This window comes from Bombyx mandarina, chromosome 09 (genome assembly GCF_030267445.1).
Source record: "Bombyx mandarina strain Sakado chromosome 09, ASM3026744v2".
Classification (NCBI taxonomy): domain Eukaryota; kingdom Metazoa; phylum Arthropoda; class Insecta; order Lepidoptera; family Bombycidae; genus Bombyx; species Bombyx mandarina.
In genome coordinates, this window is record NC_143216.1 from 8732421 (window position 1) to 8754950 (window position 22530).

The window sequence follows — 22530 nt, forward strand, 5'->3', positions numbered from 1 at the left end:
ATTAATGCTTACCGTTGAAAACCCGGTCACGTTAATTTCTCCACTTTTAAAGACACGAATACATCACTAAAACATACCATTTATCTACATATCTAGTTTGCAAAGAAAACCCGGAGGTCAATAAACATTTCATTTCAATTGAAAGTGAGCTTAGATAAGCACTATCTCATATAGTTGCTATTGATTCAGCTATAATATAACAGCTAGGCTTCTTTCGTGCCTATCATAAGTATTTCTACTCATAGGTACAGCAAAGTACCACTACCACCATCGTCGTCACCATTTTGATTTTTAATGATCTTGATGAGTACAAACACATTATTTACGAGCTCTGTTTTACATTCTCGTACTGTTTCAAGACCAGTCGTAGGTAAAAACAAAGTATTGTTTGTGAAGAATGTAAAAATATAATACCGTATAACGGTATATCGTGATTAGCGGTGACCATGGGGTTTACCGGGAGATGAGATCCCTCTAGGCGCCAGGTAGCACGAATCGCCAGAATGCGAGTTGAAAAGCAATGTCTAGCGAGAAAAATATTTTTTAAGGGTCGTTTTTCAAGGCGTCTGTCTGCTGCTCCGAACAAAAATACAAGACAGTAAAATTAAGCATAGCTACACTGTGCCTATACTTTTCGCTTGCAATACCGCCGCACTGTATCCATTCATATCAGAAAATTCGCAATGATTTTATAGGCATTTTTTACCCTTACATCACAAGTTACTATCGATTGTTTCAAAAGAATTTTTTTTTCGCATTTTTTATATTACCTACTCTATGTTACTCACAATATATTTTAGCAGCTCCTCGCGTTCCCGGCAAAAAGTCCGTTTAATTAAGATGTTTTTTAAACATTTTTTGGAGTAATTTTTAAAGATTTTTACGTAGTAATCTACACAGTTGGCCACCAACACTGTAACAAATAAAAAAAACAATAATATCACATTTAAATTGGTAGTATTCAATAATATTCACTGTGTTTTAACTTTCGCGACAATCTTTATTAAATATTCTGTGATATTAAAATGGAAGAGGTGATAGATAAAACCTAATTGCTTTAATAGCATTATACAAGTACTTATAGATCCATTTTAAGTTTTGTAACTCTCTATCCGCTTTGTTTTAATCATTTCTCCATGCTCTAGTATTAGAAAGGAATTATAAAACATTTTATATCTGTGTCAGAAAAAGATGGCCATCTACGTATCGTATTAAAAATATGATTAAAGTAGTGGAGGAAATCTAAAAAAAATCGATACGAAAGCAAAATATATTGTTCAAGGAAATGAGAACGCCCAAAATCAGGTCACGTAGTGTTTCATGTAATAGATTTTTTTTTTGTCCTAATGTTAAATTTCTTCTTGTTGTTTATTTATGGAGTATCAAAGTGTTGAAAATGTACTTCTAGACATTTCCCCAAAAGCTCCACAAAAGCTTAATACGCCGGACTGACCAAATGTGCATCGGGCTACAATTAACTGTCCTTAATGCATTTCAAGCAGACGCACACGGCTATCATAATTAAAATTCACTTATAAATTGGCACACTTTTCTAGCTAGAACATTTCAATCAAGGCACCATTCATTGAAAGGTCACGGTTAGGGCTATGTCCTAAACCAACGAGAGTAACTTTTAATTATTGTAGTTATTTGAAAGTATTTAAACTGCCCGAAAATTAATTTAAGTGTAATTTAATCTTTTAAAAATCGGTTGTACCTAGTCTTTATCTATTCCTTAGGAAAACAACAAATATTCCTTTTTTTACAAAATTTGGCTGTATGGTTAAGTTTTTGTAACATAAAGATGTAAACAAACACGAAGTCTATAGTCTATAGTTAAATATAGTTGAAGTTTGTCTATTGGTTGTGTTTAACGAATCTTAAACCAATAACCATAAAGTGTTGATTTTTTCGAACGCAGTGGCTTTAATATTGCGGCTAAAATTCATAGAAATATGCAATCTGGAAGTGGATCTAAAAATCCTCCATGGGCTCGATCAAATGTGAATACAAACATGACGGGAATAAACCCTCAAATAATGGATCCCAACGCCATGATGACACAACAAAGCATGATGCCCTTTCAACAGACTCAAGCAATGTTTAATCCTATGCAAGCCCAAGGTGGTATGGCAATGCAAATGACAGGACAAATGCCAATGAATCAAATGGCTCAAGGTCAAATGTTTCCCGGTAATGTTGTGGCATATCCAACGCCGCGTGCATTAAACCCCGGTATCTATCAAAATGCACAAAATAACCAATCATCAACAACTGAACAACGTGTATTCACTGGCACAATAACTAAAACTCACAATGATTTCGGTTTTGTGGATCATGATGTGTTTTACCAAACCTCAGTATGTGCAAAGGGTATTATACCCAAAATTAATGACCGAGTACTCGTAGAAGCAACATTCAATCCTAACATGCCATTCAAATGGAATGCTACTCGTGTGCAGGTCCTGCCTAAAGCGGGAGCTTGTCAAAAACCGCCGCCTACCAAAAGTAACTCTTATAATGCAGTACCACCACCATCAGTCGCAAGGAAAGCGCCTCCATCAAGACGTGATGAGCGTCCCACAAGAAGAGATGACAGAGTATGTTTGCATGTCAACACTTTATAGTTGTACATTTTCATAAATAAATTTAACAACATAAAAAAAAAACCAGATTAGAATGAAACATTTGTTCCATAGATGTGTAAACAAGCTCACGACCTACCTGGTGTTATATTTTTACTGTAGCCTCTAGATATCAACATCAATATCTTGAAACGAGATCTATTTCTCAATTGTGTAGAAAATGGCTATTCCAAATTCTTGATCAAACCAGAATGCACTGCTTCAAGGTATAAGTAGCCATTGTGGTTACTATACAACCTATGAATGTACTATATTAAACTACCTGTAAAGGCTCATGAGACATCCTATCATCAGTGAGTAAAGATACTTCAGTACCAGTAATAAACATAGAAAAGGTTAGAAATTGAGACAAACGTCACTACATTAAGGCAATGTGAAATTGAAATATATGCAAATCCTCCTCACATCGTTTCCTCGCTGCTGAGGGTCGTCACCATTATGTTTTAGCAGGATTTTATTTTTTGTTCTCTTTCTTTTAATTTACTTTCACAATCAAAATATTAAAGTAACAAATTATCATCTATTTCCCTTTAGTACTGGAGTAGAGTAACCAATAGAGTGGTATAAATTCACATTTGTTTGAACTTTTTGGAATCAGAAATGAGTTGATCAAACTCAATAGATAGTTTATAAATAATATTTTTGTATTAGATATGTATTATATTTTGTAATTTGCTTTCAGAAAAGATCCAGAACAAGAAGCAGAACTAGGTCTAGAGATAGACGTGACAGCCGTGCTCGTAGAGATTCACCTCCTCCTAAACGATCAGTTGTAAGACAACCATCACCAATTAAGTATTCTGTGAGAGTTCCCCGCATACCATTAGATATGTAAGTATGATTTTTCTCTAACCGCTTTGTGCACAAATATATAAACTCTCATAGATTGATTTAATCTACAATGTTTTATTCTTTACTCCCATGGCTTAAGTAACAATACTGTGCAAGTTTACTGGGCAGTAGCTTGACTGCTGGCATTGTGAATATCCATGATCAATGGCTACTTAACATAAAGTGAGCTCTATGCTAGTCTTGGCAATAAAAAAGTGAAATTTCCTTACTTATAAAAGGACTTTTTATTAGATTAGAAGGTTATTTAGATTTATTTCATTCTTCCATAAATAGATAAAGATAACAATTTAGCTATTTATGTTTGTATGTTTATATTATTATGTTTTATAAATGGACTCAATTTAGCACTATATTTTTAAAAGCATCATGTTATCCTTTCATTGTTGAAATACTTTGTGAATTTGGTAAGAAAGTATTTATTTAGCATAATTGAATTCCGACATTGGATTTAAACCCAGTACGTGAAAAAAGCGCCAGCGGCTTCTTTGAGATTATGTGATGATACTTGTGAAAATTCACTAACATTATTCGGTATCATTATTAACCCTTTACACTCGAGAGGTGACTCTCGCTCACAAAATAAGAGGTAACGAACAAACAACCTCTGGTGCATAGGGTTAACACTATCATGTTTGGTGCTCTTAACAAAACAATATAATTATTGTTACAGACAAAAAGTTGATGTCCCTGCATTGTCTCAAAGATACACAAACTTATATATACCATCTGATTTCTTTTCTGCCTGTGTGAGGTGGGGAGAGACATTTCCTCCTTCTACACCACTGTCTCTCAACAACTCTTGTAGCTACCATATTATGAGTAAAGAAATTGAGAATCCAAATAAAAATGACACAGTATTGGAACCTCCTGATGCAGATTATAGATTTTCAGCTAAGGTTTGTACTTTTTAAAATGTATTTTTTTTATTTTTCACAAACAAGTTTAAAGGTAGGCAGCAGATTGACTATGTCCCTGGTATTGCTGACGTCCATGAGCGATGGTAACCACTCACCATCGGTTGGGTCGTCTGCCTACTAGAGCAATAAAAAACAAACAAAAAATTTTTCTCGTGTGTTCAAGTTCGATTTCATTTTTCTCACTCTATCAGATTGCTAACATTGTGTAACTGTGACAGGTTGCTAACTTTGTATTTGTAAAGAAATTTGTTTACTTGTCATAGGTAATGCTAATGAGTATGCCGACGTTAGAGGCATTGTACCAAAAGTGTGGACTTACAAAATTAGAGAAAGAAGAAAAAGATAAACGCCCAAACAATAAGACTGCACTGCATCCTACACGCCTTATAAAATTCTTAGTGGGACAAAAAGGGAAAGGTGGCGAAAATTTTGCAATTGGGGGACCATGGAGTCCTTCATTAGACGGTGAAAATCCCCAAACAGACCCAAAAGTATTGGTTAAAACAGCAATACGAACATGTAAAGCATTAACAGGCATCGATTTATCTTCTTGTACACAGTGGTGAGTTTCTAATGAGGTTGTATATGAAACCCTTGAGTAAGAAGTTTTTTCTTTGTGGCAAAGAATTTCTAATGCTAAATAATTATGTATACAAAGAAATAGCTTCTGTCTCTTGTTGTTCCTGAAATTCGTCATGGTACCGCACACATTCCATTTTGAGAGTATGGAGGTGTTTATACACAAGCTGAACAGATGCAGACGTACCCACCTACACCAACGAATAGATCCCTATTAAACACTCTCGTTGCGGATGTGTTGTGTCCATGCGTGCAGTCGGTCGGCTGTCAACTTGTGAGTATGCTACTACATTTGTATTACCATGCAGGTACCGAATGGTGGAGTTTTACTACTGGCGCGAGGGCAGCGGCAACAAGTCGCGGCTCGAGTGTGTGGTGTTGTTCCTGCCAGACGTGTGGTCTGCACAGCCTTCGCGTATCGAGTGGAGCAGCGTTCAGGACCAGTATAAGGCGGCGTGCGATGCGGCCATCAGGAAACTTGACGGCGCCAGCTCGACTGTAGACAAGAAGCAGCCGTCTGCGGCGACTACTGCGGAGGCGGAAACTGCGGCCGATGCAGAAAATTGCGAAATTGTTTGTTCCCAGTTTTGTTTAGTTACGTTTCCGGCTGCGCGAGGACCTCTTATATCGACGATTGCCTCCTCCACTGCTGACTTCAATTTTCCTGTTCAAGTGAAGACGCTGATTTTTATATTACTAGTATCATTGTAAACCCTTTCAAATCGTTTATCTATAGAATCATCGAACTAATTTGCCATTCGATTTTCATTAAGCTTCTCATTGCAAATCACGTAAAATTAGTTCCGATTTTCAATATAATAACGGTAATTGAAAATTTTCAGGAAGCAACAAATGTTGATGATGGTACAATAACAATAGACGAAAATGATGAGGATAAAGCCGAGGATATCAAACTTGATCTTGAAGCAATGAACGCAGAACAATTGCGAGAAGAATTAAAAAAATGTGATTACAAATCTAAGGGTGTGTAAATTTTACTAATCAAATCATACAGAGTAATGAAAATGTTTGTCATGACTTAAAAGTGTTTGTGGCGCTTACAGGATTACGATCTCAAATAATTTCACGTTTGTCGGAACTTTCAAAAACCGACAAAGAAGATGGAGGGGACGTCATGGATCTAGAAGATGATGAGAACTTAGAAAACAATAGTCACGAAGACAACACAATTCAGTCACAAAATGAGGAAGAAGAGAATAAAGGGGACAACATAGAAGATGAAAAACCGAATGACGAAAAGCAGAATGAACCACAAGCTAATTCTAAAAAAGACGAGGGAGAACAAAAAGAAATAAAGAAGACAGATAAGGAAGTAGAAGAAGAAAAGAAAAAAGTAAGAAAAAAATGTACCTTTTATATTTCGTAAGGGCATTATTGCGATCATAAATATCATCCTATAATGGGCATAATAACATCACCTGAAGAGAGAGAGAGAGAGAATATACTTTATTGCACACCAAAACACAATAAACATTTAAAAATACAGTCAACCAATAGATGCATTTGTACAATAGGCAGTCTTATCGCTAAAAGCGCTAGAACCGTTTTGAAAATTTATGCAGGAAACATCTTCCGAGCAGATGAAGTTTCTCGCTAGACCGACGGTTCGGAACTTTTATAAGTGCAAACTTATCTTGAAAACGTTGATAGCGAAATGTAGGCATTTGTCAATTATGATGTGTTCCATTATAGATAACCGATACAGGCATATAGATTTTCTTTCTGTAATAGTTTTTGTAACGTAAGTTTTTATAGTTTTGGTCTTATTATATATTTTATTATAAATGTAATCATTTACTTTGAGTTACGTAATACGACTTCGACGCCATCATTCATATTTTTGGGCCTTGTTTAACCAATAACACTATATGGGTTGTAACTTGGTCATTCGATATAGTAAAAAAATTAAATTTCCATATAAAACTTTTAAATCAAATATATGCGTATTTATTATTTTTTAGATTGAAAAAGAAAAACAAAACCTTAAGTCCCGTTATGAAATACCAAATTCACCACACATTTTGGTGCATCCGTCAGCCACCGCTAAAGCTGGTAAATTCTGCTGCAATGTTGCAACCCTGTCGTGGATGCTAGACTACAGGGTTACCGACAACAAGGAACACAGCTTCGAGGTAAAGTAATTCCTGATTTGTGCCACTTTTTTTTTTCGTTTGTTTCATACCCTACAAATTTTAATGCATTGTATGTTTATGTGAATTCACAGCTATTTGTATTCGCGGAGCTTTTCAACGAAATGTTAATGAGGGATTTCGGTTTTTATATTTATAAAACGCTATATACACTACCAGAAAAAACTGAGGAAATCAGTGATAAGAGTTCCGATAAAGCTGAGAAGAAGGACGAAAAGAAAACCGAGGAAAAAAAAGATGAAAAAAAAGATGAAAAAAAGGATGATAAAGATAGAAAAGACGACAGGCGTGATGAGAAACGTGAATCGCGTGACGACAAACGAGATTCTCGGAAACGAGAAGTAAAAGTAAGATTGAATAAGTTTTATTTAAAATGGAACAATTTTATTTATTTGTGTTAAGAAAATTATGAAACTATTCCAATTGAAAGAATAAGTCACCTATTGGTAAATTATTAATATAAAGCCCTTATTATTTTTAAGTAGAAATGAAAGAAGAGAAAGGAAGCGTTATTTATTTAATAACTATACTTGAGACCTTAGAACTTATATCTCAAGGTGAGTGGCGCATTTACGTTGTAGATGTCTATGGGCTCCAATAACCACTTAACACCAGGTGGGCTGTGAGCTCTTCCACCCACTAAAGCAATAAAAAAAATTAATAAAATAAAAAAAAATTAAAGCTATAAAAATACTTTCAGGATTCTCACAGCGATGATGAGGGTACTGGCTCCCCGAACCGACGCAGTCGCGGTGTTGAGTTACCTCCAGATCCGTATCTACTTCTGTCACTTGTGTATTTTGATACAGCTCGAGGTGGAACAATGACCAAAAAAGACCTACAAAATTTATTCATGAGCCTCGGTTTGCGCTTATCTCGATCACAAATACGCTCCATATTAGAAAAAGTTTGCATCAAAGAACTGTTCAATTACAAGTAAGTGAAAAAGTCTGTATCTTAATTCTCTTAATTCTGTATAATCTATTATATGTATGTATGTGTGTATATATGTATGTATGTATATGTATATGTGATTTTGTATATATGTATTCGTAACTTAATATAAATTTCATTGCACCTACCACTATTTACTCTGCACTACCTTTGGTTGACTGGTAGAGAATGCCTTAGGCATTAAGTCCGCCAATGTAAATTTTACAGGAAGTGTAATAAATAAATAAATAAATAAAATAAAATCGAACTGTAATTTATTTATTTAATTCTTGAAAAGTAAATACTAGTGATTGGGTCAGAAATTCGTCGTTAATAATTTTTTCAAATTTTATGTTACTTGGTGCTACAAATCAGCTTAGGTATTAATAATAATTGAAAAGAATAATGTTACTTCACACAAACGATACAAGGTCGTATAATCGATTAATAGCCAATAATATACCATTATTCTGATGCGAGTGAGCTTTTAAAAGGTTTACTTTAAATTAGAATTCATTTTAGGTATTTAATAGGAGCTATCAAAGATCTGTCTTCAGGCTCATCAGAGGTAATACAAGATCTGCCTCTAGAAACAACAGTGAGTTCTGATGATGTACCATCACATGTAAGTAAAGCTTTTTGACAAAATTACAATAAAGTATTGTAAGAATTTGGCTTATGTCACTTTGAAAGATATTTAAGCTACAAAACAATATTAAACTTCGCATATTTTGTTATCAAGATCACAGAGTTGGAAGAAACTATTGCAGCTGGTAACCGTCTCTTGCTGCCTGTTTTCAAAGATTCTAATGAAGTAGATGAAGAAGATGGCTCTAAGAAGACGATCGATATTTCTGACTCTGGTAAAAATAGCTGCAGTTCACAATACTATTTTACTTAAATATGAGTATAAATGAAATTTAGACTATGTAACATGTTGTGAAATGGAGAAAGGCTTTACTATGTACCATTTTTACGTAGTCAACGCTTACTGAGCCCAACAGCTAACGAACTTCAGGGCAAGCCATAACTGGCAACTTTATCAACATCGCTTCAGAAAAGGGATATGGAGTGAAAAGAAATATGTATATATATCAATGAAAATAGATATTACAGTACGTAAATATATTTAAAACAGGTAAAAGTAAAACTTTTTTTCACACTATAGACATTTAATTCTGACAAACAACATTTACATTAAACACTGACAAAAACAAACAAAATAGCGTGAAGCACTGGCACAAATGAGTAATGCGGAGTTTACATTACGAAATTAGTGTCATGCATGTTGAACTCAGTTGCACGAAAGTAGTTTCGATACATGCGAAAGTAATTTCGTTAAAAAATTAGTGTCGCGAAATCCACAGTATCGCAGTAACCATGGCGCCGCCAGCATCAAAGCTATATTTTGCTATATTCAATGTAGCTCAAGAAATGCTTATATAATAGGTATATGCTTCTTTGACATATTGCATCTCCATGGCTTCCATAATTATTTTGTAGGCCGCATCTCGGGCATGCCTATTTTTATATTGTAGGTGTTTCGGGTCCCAGAGACTCTTGTCGCTGATATTCATTAATGAATTGTATTTTTTTTCTGTACTCCATCGTTGGTTTGCCATTTTCAAGGCTTGAAGCGCGTCCGGACTAACAATACACACGTCCGCGCGGCGCAGGCCCTTTCACGACATTAGTTTCACGTCGCGTCTACACTATGAAATTAGTTGCATGACATTAGTTTCACCAAAAAATCGCGCAGGGCACGAAACTAATTTGCATGCATGAAATTAATGCATGCATTACGAAAGTATTAAATTACACGTGAAACTGTCGATAAAACTAATGTCACGAAATTAATTTCATGCCACTAATTTCGTAATGTAAATTCGCCTTAATAGTTTATCCACGGTCAGCTGCTGCGAACTATAGGCGCCTCCATATTGGCCTTGGCTGCTCTGACGAGCGCCTTTCACTTTGTCCCAACTACGCGGCCGACCGTCACGCGACATGCAACACACAGACGAAAAAGTTTGAGACGATGTAATAAAAGTTTCACTTATCTCTAAAATGATTAGATTTAGTTTTGTCTAAAATGTTTTATTTTTATTTTAAAGGTTGTCTACTACCGAAGAGGACTACAATATCGATAACCCCAATATGTACTTGTGGTTCTAGGTATCGTGAGCTACAAGAACCGCGTAGTGGACGTGGGTGCTCTGGTGAGCAGCACGTCCCGCTGGGCGGCGGAGCGCGCGGCGCTGGAGCGAGCGCTGGAGTCGACCCGCAGCGCGCTGGCGGCGGCCCGGCGCGCCGCACTCAGCACGCAGCAAGCACAGCGCGGCGCGCAGGACCAGCTCTCCGACCTCACCGCCAGCCTCGCCGCCGCACGGGCCCGTGTCACCACACTCACAGTAATGCACAATGCACATGTTATCTATATAGATGTATACGTGAAGCAAAAACTTTGTACCCCTTTTTACGAAAATTGCGCGGACAAAGGAATATGACTGAGGAATATATTACTGATGGTAGGACCTCTTGTGAGTCCGCCCGGGTAGGTACTACTACCCTGCCTATTTCTGCCGTGAACCAGTAATGCGTTTCGGTTTAAAGGGTGGGGCAGCCGTTGTAACTATACTTGAGACCTTAGAACTTGTATGTCAAGGTGGGTGGCGCATTCACGTTGTAGATGTCTATGGGCTCCAGTAAACACTTAACACCAGGTGGGCTGTGAGCTCGTCCACCCAGGTAGTGACTAATCTCTGATTCGTAAAATTAAATTGTGAACAGCAGTTAGGTAACTAAACGACAAAATTACTGCTAATGTAATTTACCAAACCATACTTTTATCATATATTAATTGTTAGGGGTATTGTGGACTCGGTCGGATACCGCCATCCTGAGATTTCTGCTGCGAAGCAGTCGCACTTGCAAGCAAAAAAAAACCTTTATTGAAACTAATCAACCCAACAAACCATTCCAAATAAATGCAGTAATATTGTTTGCTACAGGCCAGTTCAAAAATATTTCATTCAACATTGAAGAGCATACAGTCTAAAGTGGAAGCGGTAATTAATATCAAGTATGAAGATGATGACGTCATCGAAATTGTCAATGGTCCTTCAAAGTAAGTAAATAAAGAACTTCTCAGTGAGTTTGTGATTAACATAAAAATTTCAAGAACATCAATTAAATAAATATGTAGTACTATTTTAAATCTCATTTTGTGATTGAATATGAGTTACAACGTTTTTTTTTCTATCAGGGATCAAAGAAACCAAAAAGAGAAGACAGAAAAAGCAAAAGAAACCATAGAAGAAAAGACAGAAAACCGAAATGATGAAGAGACTTGTATTAATATTGACAATATCGCCACAGATGAATCACAACAGAAAAATGCTGAAGTAAAAGAAGATATTGCTTCCAGTGATAATATGGAAATTGATGACAAAGAATAAATTTTGATACATGGTATATATACGGAGCTATGACTATTTTGGATAATGTATCACTTCACACTCTACAATCCTCATAACGATCAATCTAAAAAAGCGTCATGAGACTGGTTAAATTTATGATTACATCTTAATAAAAAAACATGAACACTGTGTTTGCTGTGGATTATGAACAAATTAATGTTTGAATACAAGCGGTCATAATTTCAGTTAAAAATGGACCAATCTGTGTTCGTTTTTGATGATTGTATTGGTGTATCCATACGGATTGATACTGCAACTTTCGGATTATTAGTCACGAAGCAATCGCATGTCCCGCCCTATAAAGGACGACGCACGATATACCATAAATATATAGATATTCCAATGCAAAGGAGACCTCATGATCTTTGTGCCAGATATATTTTCTAATTACTTAATTACGGTCACTTGCATGTTACCAAAACATGCGGTTTTTTATATCTATTAGTATTGTTTTTTTTTTCAGTCAATATTAAAGGGGTGAATTATTAAATTTCAGTCATAAATAGATGACTTTTGTATATAGATGACTCAGGAAACACCTGTTACGGAAGTATTTAAGATGCTGAATCTTCTCAAGTTACTTAAAAACCAAAATATAGCCTAAACTTAAATTTGAGTTAAAAGTAAAATAACTATATAAACTAATTGAACAAGTTTTCAAACACTATTAAAGTCCATAAGGTCTATAAGTTTACTTGTATACTGTCAATGGTCACAAGTTTTCACATTTGTTCTGAGTAACCTGTGCTAGCCGGCCCCTGCGATAAGAATAGATCGAGTTAAGGTTTATGTAACGTTGGGCGAAACGGATAATTTAAATGCCTTCACTAGATTTTAAGAAGTTTAAAATAAATAAGATTCAAAATGACACAATAAAATGTTTTATTTAATAAAATGCAAATTGGTATTTAGGACTTAAGTTGTAAATACAATGTTACTTCAAATCAGCCATGAAATAATATAATTACAGTATCTTATTAAAAGTAATAACATTACATTTCAAATATTTGATTAATAATAAAAGCCTACATTTTAGTGTTCTGATTTCTCAGAAATTTACTTTAAAACATAAAATAAATCTTGTTTCCATGTGTAACTAAATGCTAATTTTCATTAAACATTGCGGTTAACCAAAGTTTTATTACTGTAGTGACCATAGTGTACCCTAATTACAAACACTTATAAACCTTTTTTTTTTTTAAATAATTAAACATTTAAAGGTTTTTATATATATCTCTTCTATGCTTTAAAATATTCAAAATACTATTACTAGTTTAAATTATTATATCTTAAATTAAACAATACGGTTAGTAAAAGATGTATTGTTAGACCATAAGGAAGCAATCATGCTGTCCGGTTTGAAAGGTGGGACCTTTGTACAATTGAATTAGGACTCTGACCTTGTGTCTTAAGGTAGATTTCGGCATTTTGATGTGGCTCTTAAATGTATTACAAAATAATTGAAAAACGCACAAACATCTGAATGACCTTACGAGTTGACCTAAACAAATTTCTTCAATGAACGAAAAATAAAAAGTATCCCAGTCTTGTCCTTAAACGCAAAATATAAAGCATTGGCATAAAACTGAATAAATTTCTCGCACTAAAGAACCTATTACAAAGCTCTAGTCTATGAATACTCAATGATTACTCAATGATTTTATTTTAAGCTGATCTTATATTTTAATGATTCCTTTAATTATCACTAAAGTGAATTTTATTTTTTTTGTTTAAATTTTATTAAATTTGCTTGATTGGTTTTTGAGTTAGTTTATAAACATTTACTTTTTGCCTAAACACAGGGTTCCACATAGTTCCCGGGGAACAACCCAGTGACTCCGTCCATGACCCCCTCCCACCAGCCGTCGTCATTCTTCTTTAGGACATAGATAACTGCACTTTCTTGAAAGGACAGTTCGTCTTCCTTGTCAGCATAATAATCGTAGATCGCCACAACTGAAAAAAAAAAAGTTGAACTTCAAAACATGTACAAGATTATAAGCTTTTTCATGTCATAAAAGTTAATGATAGTGTAAAATAAAAATTTAATATACGACTCCTATAAAAATCATTGACATGTGACGGTACCGACTGATATGGTCAATAGCACCCCTGACTATTGTTCAGAGGGTCATGGGTTTGATTCCCAGATCACAAAAACGTTCGTGTGATGAACAAGTTTGTTTACTCCTTGGATGTTTAATACCTACGTAATATGTATATTTATTTAAATACATGGTACAGTGAATACTACTTTGGGGCGAAATGAGCGTCTCTTGTCCCGGATTTTTTTTTATTTATTTATTTACTATAGATAGCCATTGATGTGTTTTTGGTGGACCCTTTTTATATCTCCGTTTTATACATGCTTCATGACGTCATGTGAACTTATGATTCTCCAAGAGCTCAAAAATCTTCCCTGACAAAAAAAGACGACTAAGATTTTCGCGGCATTCTTATCGTAGCATTTTTCTCCTTTTCACATAACTAGCTTCATCAAAGCACACAAATTAGTATGCCTGAGTTACTAACGTACCTTTTTCTATGTAATTCTTTGGCACCCAACCTGGCAGATCTTCTTCGTCGGGTACAATAGCGGGTACGGCCGACGTGTACTGTGATCCCATTTTGTTCTGCAATGAAAACTGTTTCGCCAATTCATTATTAGAACTTGTCTTCGGAGTGTCGTGGCGTGCAACCTCTTTGACAGGACATACGATCGACAATTACTGGAGATCGAATTACATAAACTAAGAGAGAGACTTGACAGGAATGGAACGAGAACAAATGTGGCTGGCAGTTGGAACTCTTTTCAATGCCTTTTTAAAGACATACACGATATAGAGCGGCCTTTCCCAAAGTGGGCGATAATGCCCCCTCGTGGATGCTGCAGGCCTAACGGGGGGCGGTAAGAGATCTAGAAAAAAAATGGGGGCGTCGTTTAGAGGCTTGGGAAACGGTTTGTAATTTCATCTAGGAGGACTCTTGGGCACCGACTGAGCTCTCGCTATAGTGGTTTTAAGTAGGTGAAAAAATGGGTGCACTAAAAAATAATTTATTCTCAAAGTGGGCAGTAGGCAAAATATGGAGCCCCTGATATAGAGGACCAAGAACTAATCGACCGTTCACATATGTACATGAAATAAACTACAAACGAAGGAATTTTTTTTAATCGTTATTAATTTAAGTATTAAAACTCATGTTATCAGCTTAGCTTAAGTCATCGTGGGTTAATCGGTAAGGTGCTAGGTGTACCCTATCTATTTATGGCGCGTAGTGATTGTGAGCGGTTGTAAGATGGAAGAGCCGTTAACCTCTATAAGAGACTTCGATCTCATGTCTGGAGTTGGATTGCGGGCATTCACTTCTGAGCAAATCTGATTATTTTAGACGCTATTATTGTCTATTAGCAAAACCACTTCACATTCAAACATTACTCATAAGATATTTTAATCCGAATTGATATTTAAAAATCTTTAAAGCGTAATTAAACAAAAAGTAAACATAGTTATTTGATACATTTTATGTAATTTGACAATAAATCACACTATTAAATAAATGTAAATATGTATGTAATAAGTAAATGTTATTGAGACTGTGGCGGTAACCATTATAGTTCACAAGATATTTTACAGACGTCTCAACCTCGTTAGCGAAATTTTCGAGATAAGCTAACATGTAACCACCACCACCCTGCCTATTTCTGCCGTGAAGCAGTATAATGCGTTTCGGTTTGAAGGGTGGGGTAGCCGTTGTAACTATATTTGAGACCTTAGAACTTATATCTCAAGGTGGGTGGCGCATTTACGTTATAGATGTCTATGGGCTCCAGTAACCACTTAACACCAGGTGGGCTGTGAGCTCATTCACCCATCTGAGCAATAAAAAAAAATGTAATATAGTATGTACAAGTTCCGAACAAAATTCGGACCGTCGATTCACCGAGCCATTTTACCCGCTCGGTGTAAGATCTTCCTTTTGTGGTTAACTCCTAAAAGACTAATTACTCACGTTGGCATGGTGCGGTCTGCCAAAAGCATCGTGGGCGAGTTCATCCTCCATGGGCGGAGGCGGTAAGGGCGGGGACACACTGCCGCCGCGGACCGACCCGCCTCCAGCAGACGACGATGAGCCACGCTGATGATATATTACAACAGATTTATATTATTTAAATATTAATAACTTTAATTAGTGAAGCAAAAACTTTGTACCCCTTTTTACGAAAATTACGCGGACGGAGGAGTATGAAATTTCTCACATTTACAGAGAATACAGAGATTTTTTTCTTTTTAAATTATGCATAATAAAATATATTAAACCAATTAAAATAGCATTACACACACTACCGTGTATTTGCCACACACACGCATGCATACTATTTGTTTATAGTAAAAATTTTCTTATTGCTTACAGTCTGTGGTAAAATTAAGAATAGAGTAAATATTGTTTGTCTTTATTAATATTTGTCTAAAGCGTAACATCGTTCCGAGCGCGCGATTGGTGCGTCAGTCGACCCTTGCCTCTCGCACGGCGTCTACGTTCCGTTCGCTCCCGATTACACTTGCGTGTACTAAAGTTGTACTCTTTGTTTATATTGAATTTTTGTAACGAGTTGTTATTATTGTTATTTTTTTAAATTTAGTTTTGTTACGAGTGTTATTGTTTTAAATTTGATTGCAATGCCAGGACCTTTCGAGGTCGTCGTGGCCTAAAGGATAAGACGTCCGGTGCATTCGTATGAAGCGAAGCACCGGTGTTCGAATCCCGCAGGCGGGTACTAATTTTTCTAATGAAATACGTACTCAACAAATGTTCACGATTGACTTCCACGGTGAAGGAATAGGATCGTGTAATAAAAATCAAACCCGCAAAATTATAATTTGCGTAATCACTGGTGGTAGGACCTCTTGGGAGTCCGCACGGGTATGTACCACCACCCCGCCTATTTCAGCCGTGAAGCAGTAATGCGTTTCGGTTCCAAGGGTGGGGCAGCCGTTGTAACTATACTTGAGACCTTAGAACTTATATCTCAAGATGGGTGGCGCATTTACGTTGTGTATGTCTATGGGCTCCAGTGACCACTTAACACCACCAGGTGGGCTGTGAGCTCGTCCACCCATCTAAGCAATAAAATAAAAAACCTAATACCATTTTACGCAGACATGCCAGAAAAATGGTTTATGGTGTGTAATTATGCGGGAAGGTAAAAAAAATTGAGGCTGACTACATCCAAAGTGACCATATATATAGTCGATTCAGTCACTGAACGCTTTATTATTTACACCAGTGGCGACAGCGACGAGAGTTATGTCGAGGATGAGGAGCCAACTCCTTCCACTAGCTCAGGTGCTACCATAAATTTAATGCAAGGGGTAGCACTATTAGAAAATGATAGTGACGATGGCGACAGATAATTTTGAATATTAAGTATATTTTTTAAAATAAACTTCTTAACTTTCAATTATATTTTATTTATAACACCCAATACACTTCACGAATTCCTATCTTTTCTTTAACTTTCTTCTAAACAGACATGATTAAAAATAAATTATGGCAATAACCATAGAATAATGCGGGCAATAAAAGTGACCATTTTTTTGTTGCATTAAGTGCACTATGCGCGACCTTACCCCCACTACGCCAAAACCTTGCCAACTTACGTGCCGGCGAGTATACAAACTAATAATTTCAATTAAATAAAGTCGAATTTCGACTACCGGGGTCCAATAGTATTATTTAACACGAAAAATTATAATATAAGCCTTACCCTCAAATGTGAGGTCTGGAGATCTCGAGTTTGTTATTTAACGGCTGCCTTACCAATGCAAAGCGAAAACGATTCGCAAACGCAATTTAGGTAGTAATACCAACTTGTTTAGGTACAGAATACGGTTTACGACTATTGATAACGCAAATATTCTGTATTTGATTTTATTACATAAAAATATATTATTATTGCTTTATCGTGAATGTCGTAGTTGAACATCACTACAGATCAAGATAAAATCACATCACTAGATCGAACGGTTAGACCAAGTATCATTATTATTTGACTATTAATACAGGTGTATGCTATATACAATCTTACCTGTCCCGGAAGACTCATAGAATGCTGGCTGTGTTCACCGTCAGAACCGATCAAAGGTGATGGTGGAGCTGCAGAAATATAAAAAAGTTTATGTTAGTACTACGTAGTTCAAGTTTACTTTTAATAATTTACTTGTACTTAATTAATAAACTTTTAACACTTTTTTTTTCTTTTTCCTACCTATGCTGATAGCCCTCAAGGCTATTTCAGCTTCTCCTTGACGTGTAGGCGACCTCACGGGGCTCAAACCGGGTGTGTTGCTAACACTGGCCTTAGCAAGAGCAGTGCTTCGCAGAATCTACCACCGTATCGGAAACACGACCCACTGAGAAGATCCGGCGAGAAACTCAGTGGGCTGTGTCTGTGGGTTAATTTACTCGTCGAGCCCTTCGTCGCAAGCGACGTGTTCGGCGAGTACGGTGACCGGATTTTAACACTAAGATTAACTTTTTAACACTTAATATAAATATACAGCATATTTAAGATATAAGCTGTTATACCGTGTAATTGAAATTTCGATCTCACGTCTCAAGGTGGAAGGAAACATGAGGTTATGATTTCTCTGAGCTCCAGTAACTACTTAACACCAGGTGAACCATGAGCTCACTCCCCTCTATACCATAAAATAATAAAATATACTTTTAGTATACATACATAGACTGTTTAAAACGAAGTAACGTTTTATTGGCACCCATGTATGTAATGAAATAGCAGGTATAAGAGAACTATGTATTTTTGATATGTTTGCATGAAGATCGTGACAATTTAACACTGTCTATTGTAAGCCTTATTTTACACTAATTGCACTACACTAAATGTGGTTTGGTAACCATTTCACGTCCCATACATATTGGTGTCTACCACTCTTCAAGACAGCTATACAGAAATACTTTTCTACTACAGAAATAATTTTCAGCATCGTCAGCTGATGCTGACGTTGTCTTGTGGGGCACTAATTATCGCCTTGTATCAATTTACGAAAACTATAAGAACATGAGTATCCATTATTATGACATTTACATTAATATTATGGATGGATATAAGTATGGATTTCCACATAAATAGTTAAGCATAACAGGTACATTAAAACTTACGTGGCATACTGGAATGCAGTTCCTGTTGAGAATAGTTTGTTGGTGTCTGATGTTGGTTTGGGTGAACCATGCCCACCTGTAATGAGAGTAAACGATATAACAGTCTGAACAAAACAAAATAAAATTCAAAATTCAATATAGCAAACAAACATACTATTATGGGCACAAATTGATTGGAACTATATATATATATATATAAAACAATATATGTACATATAATTATTGATAATAATGATAATTATAATATTTATATATTATATATTTGGTACAACTCCTATCTAAGTATATCTGCAACTTGTATATCTGAGTTTTGGAGTTAATTACTCCTAATTACATTAACATTTATTTTTTTATTGTATAATTGCTTAGAAAGGTGAACAAGCACCTTGATAAATGGCTTCTAAGTGTCAGTTCTATAACACAACAGCTGCACCACCCTTCAAACCGGAAGGTATTACTGCTTCATGGCATAAATAAGTAGAGAAGTAGTACCTACCCTTGTGGGCTCACACGACCCTCGATCACTGGCAAACTTCTGGTAAGTATGTTATACTCACTTACAAATATGTATTTACAAAATACAGAACATATACTCTATGTCAAATATGATGTAAATTGATATTTACTTGGGGTTGTGCAACTGGCAAAGTGGAGTAGCCAGGCGGGCGACGTGGATAGTTTGGTGCATAATGTGACGGAACTTGGGGAGGTGCTACTGCAGGAGGAGTGCGGTATTCTCGTGAAGATTTTCCTGGAAAAAATTTAAATAAATTTAATTAGAAAATAATAAATATATGTAATAGCATTTTACCATCAACTAAATCATTACTCGTGCACCACCCTAACCGATCTGCAAAGCAGTCATCTGTATGGGTATGAAGGCACTATAATGCCGACCGCCGACAAAATATCGAAATTTGGGCATTATCTCATTTAAATAACTTTAGTACTATATATGAGTCGACTAGTATCAAAGCCGCCAATCTGACTTTTGGACAATGATTGGTAAATCAGAAAAACGAATTATTGACTTTGTATTCCATTGGCAGTCACAAAACTCTTCGGAACGACATCTTAGATAAATAACAGGTTAACTATTAACCTTTATTTAATGCAGGTTTTGAACCGTATTCTTTGAAGGAGACGATTATATTCAAATCAATCTGTATTGACATATCAATAAATTTTTTTTGTCCCAATGCACAGATTGCCACCTTTGATAATAGACGACTCATATGGAGTTTAGTTTTTCTTTAGTGAATTTTTTATTAGAATGTTATGAAATAGTTCATGACACTGTCCCTGAAACATGCTCAGAAATTGCAGAGTTGTGTACCTGATTATTCTTGATATAGGAAATGTATTTCCAAATTTAACCTAAGAAACCTAAAGTCAAAGGCTACTAGACCTAGGTCCTGTAAATTTTTACTATGTGCAAAAAACCGGCCTTTTTGATCCTTTACCTAATGTTCCACGTCCAAGCGTTCCAGTGTTGGCAGCTGATGAGGACCTGACAGCCGCAGGTGGCGTTGGAGGCTTGGTTGTTGGAGCCGGTAGAGGAGCCACCCCGGGCGCAGAGCTCGAGCGACGCCCACGCGGTGTTCCAGTTGCCCCACTACTCCAGTGAGCACCATGCCCAATGTCATCCAAAGCTAGAATAAAATATTGCTTGTAATATAACAACTAATATTATTTAGTTATAATAGGGTAAATAAGTCACACCAAGTGAGTTTACTTTCAATATAGAGAACATGCAGGGCTTCCAAATGGTCACTGTTCTCGTCGAACCCGTCGCTTGCGACGAAGGGCTCGATGAGTAAATTAACCCTCAGACACAACTCACTGAGTTTCTCGCCGGATCTTCACAGTAGGTCGCGTTTCCGATCCGGTGGTAGATTCTGCAAAGCACGGTTCTTGCTAGGGTTCGTGTTAGCAACTTCGTCAGGTTTGAGCCCCGTGAGCTCACCTAATAGTTAAGGTTCCGCTGATATAGCCTCTCAAGGCTATCAGCTTAGGTAGGAAAAAATAAAGCTTCCAAATAAGAACTCTTATTGTCTTAGAGTACAAGTCGACTTGTACTTGGATTAAAAATTAATTTTACTTTTACTGTTTCAGAGAGCCAAACAAATTTTTGCCTGACACTTTGCAGTCCCTTTTTTCATTTCAAAAGATCTTTCTTGTGATGTTAAAAGTGTCAAACAGGGGTAACTCCCCTGCCACATCAAAATGCTGTATAGAGCTAAGAAGTGGCAGGGCATTCAAGAAAAACCGTGACCTCTGTCTACAGAGCATTTCAAAGACTTAAACAATATTAAATGTAATTACTTTTCAATTATTTATGTACAGATAATAAATTAGGTAAATAATTAATAGACTAATAAGCTTAGGGTTTTTACTTAACCAACAGCATTTTTCTTACAGTATAGTAATTGTAGTTTCTAAATAGAAAATCCTGTTAAAAATTAAAGAGGAATGTGCACATCAACCTTGTTGACAAAATATGAAACAATTTAATCAGATAAGTTTATTATGTAACCATGCAGCATTAAGACTGTTGTGGGTTAAGTACTGCAGACATGTAAATTATTTTGTCATAATTTTCATCATCAGCCACTGCTGTAGATAGACCACCCTGTAGGTTGGCCATAATAGCCAGTCTTGCGGGGCCTGTATCTAATAGATTCTCTTAATCTTCAGCAGGACATTATGTACACCATCATTCTATATACCATCAATGTTTTTTTTTCAGTGGCTTGCGATACTAATAAAATGGCTGCTGGAGGAAAGCATTTCTCTTGCTAAAGTAAGTGTTAGAAAACTCACAAGCTAGCCCTGTATGCCTACTTACCAAGCCAGTGAAACTGAACCTATCTTTTACCCTTCGAGGTTACCAGGGATAGGGAAAATAGATATTGGAACTATTTCATAAAAAGGTTTTTGTAATTCAAAGTGTAGAATATGAAATACCTGTGTAATCAATGCTTTTTCTCACATATTTTATTGGCTTCTCAGGGTTTGCTGGTGCAATGATCTTATACTGCCTATTGGTGACTTTATTTGCTGTAAGAACTCCAATCTCACGACGTGCTACTTTTTCTTTGTGTATGGCGACCGTTTGGGCTATGTGATTCATCTGGCCTTCCATCTCAGCCAATTGCATGGTCTGCAGTTCCAGCAGTTGTAGGAAATTGTATGCTAAAGTATTAATCTGGTATGCAACACTAGCCAACGATTGGGTGGTGTAGTTTTTTGTACTTTCCAAAGCGAGACGTTTATTTTCAGATTGAAAATAATTGGCCTCACAGTAATCTGCCACCCTTTCAAGATTTGTGTGGCTATCGGTGAGATGATTTCGTCCCTCGGGAATTTCAGTCTGTAATAATGCTGCTAGCTCAGCCATATTTCCTGCTGTGAAACCTTGTTAATATTACCCAAAATTTTAAAGTATTGTAGAGATTGTTTTAAACAACTTTTTATCTGACTAATATCCAAATGGACCGTTTTGTGCCAATTATGTTATTGAGTGATCATGAAACATATCAAAATTGATAAAACACACAAATTAATTAGTGGTAAACCAATTATTATTAAACTATGTGCCCATTAAAAGAAAATTAAATGTACGGTACAAACACACCCTAATTTTTGTATGTCAAAATGTCAAAACCTCTTTGACATATCTGCCACTGTCAGTAATGTCTATTAAAGGTTGCATTTTCTAAATTACAAAAAGCGAAAGCATCACAAATCCGTCTAATTTTTAACTCATTTA

The 22530-nt window shown here is 36.0% G+C and overlaps 2 protein-coding genes and 1 long non-coding RNA gene across 5 annotated transcripts in view; 1 reads left to right on the forward strand and 2 right to left on the reverse strand.

Moving 5' to 3' along the window:
* The window catches only part of LOC149502331 (uncharacterized), a 134286-nt gene that overhangs the window by 98496 nt on the left and 13260 nt on the right, over positions 1-22530 (reverse strand). The window lies entirely within an intron of this gene.
* On the forward strand, positions 1830-12454 carry LOC114239843 (cell division cycle and apoptosis regulator protein 1). 2 transcript variants are annotated; one of them, XM_028170258.2, is made up of 15 exons: positions 1830-2600; positions 3328-3476; positions 4168-4393; positions 4678-4976; positions 5302-5566; positions 5836-5977; positions 6058-6347; positions 6976-7146; positions 7239-7511; positions 7865-8100; positions 8620-8722; positions 8840-8960; positions 10273-10508; positions 11109-11224; positions 11363-12454. In XM_028170258.2, the coding sequence occupies exons 1-15, from the start codon at positions 1956-1958 to the stop codon at positions 11553-11555; spliced, it is 3465 nt and encodes a 1154-aa protein (XP_028026059.2). In that variant the 5' UTR covers positions 1830-1955; the 3' UTR covers positions 11556-12454. The 2 variants fall into 2 exon arrangements, with proteins under 2 accessions (XP_028026059.2, XP_089585917.1); XM_089729791.1 differs by having other exon boundaries at positions 1831-2600; positions 5302-5665.
* Positions 12442-22450, reverse strand: Abi (tyrosine kinase Abl). 2 transcript variants are annotated; one of them, XM_028170259.2, is made up of 8 exons: positions 21726-22450; positions 20222-20410; positions 19385-19509; positions 18759-18834; positions 17665-17732; positions 15588-15713; positions 14113-14221; positions 12442-13532 (listed from the first exon to the last, which is right to left on the reverse strand). In XM_028170259.2, the coding sequence occupies exons 1-8, from the start codon at positions 22156-22158 to the stop codon at positions 13369-13371; spliced, it is 1290 nt and encodes a 429-aa protein (XP_028026060.2). In that variant the 5' UTR covers positions 22159-22450; the 3' UTR covers positions 12442-13368. The 2 variants fall into 2 exon arrangements, with proteins under 2 accessions (XP_028026060.2, XP_028026061.2); XM_028170260.2 differs by having other exon boundaries at positions 14113-14209; positions 21726-22447.

Bases quoted from the DNA above. Each gene is read 5' to 3' on its own strand.
- LOC114239843 (XM_089729791.1), top strand. From the start codon at position 1,956: ATGCAATCTGGAAGTGGATCTAAAAATCCTCCATGGGCTCGATCAAAT. The intron at 3,477-4,167 runs GTAAGTATGATT...TTATTGTTACAG, and splicing joins CCCCGCATACCATTAGATAT to ACAAAAAGTTGATGTCCCTG. The intron at 8,101-8,619 runs GTAAGTGAAAAA...AATTCATTTTAG, and splicing joins AAAGAACTGTTCAATTACAA to GTATTTAATAGGAGCTATCA.
- Abi (XM_028170259.2), bottom strand. From the start codon at position 22,158: ATGGCTGAGCTAGCAGCATTATTACAGACTGAAATTCCCGAGGGACGA. The intron at 15,714-17,664 runs GTAAGATTGTAT...ATATATCATCAG, and splicing joins CTATGAGTCTTCCGGGACAG to CGTGGCTCATCGTCGTCTGC. The intron at 14,222-15,587 runs GTGAGTAATTAG...TTGGCGAAACAG, and splicing joins GCAGACCGCACCATGCCAAC to TTTTCATTGCAGAACAAAAT.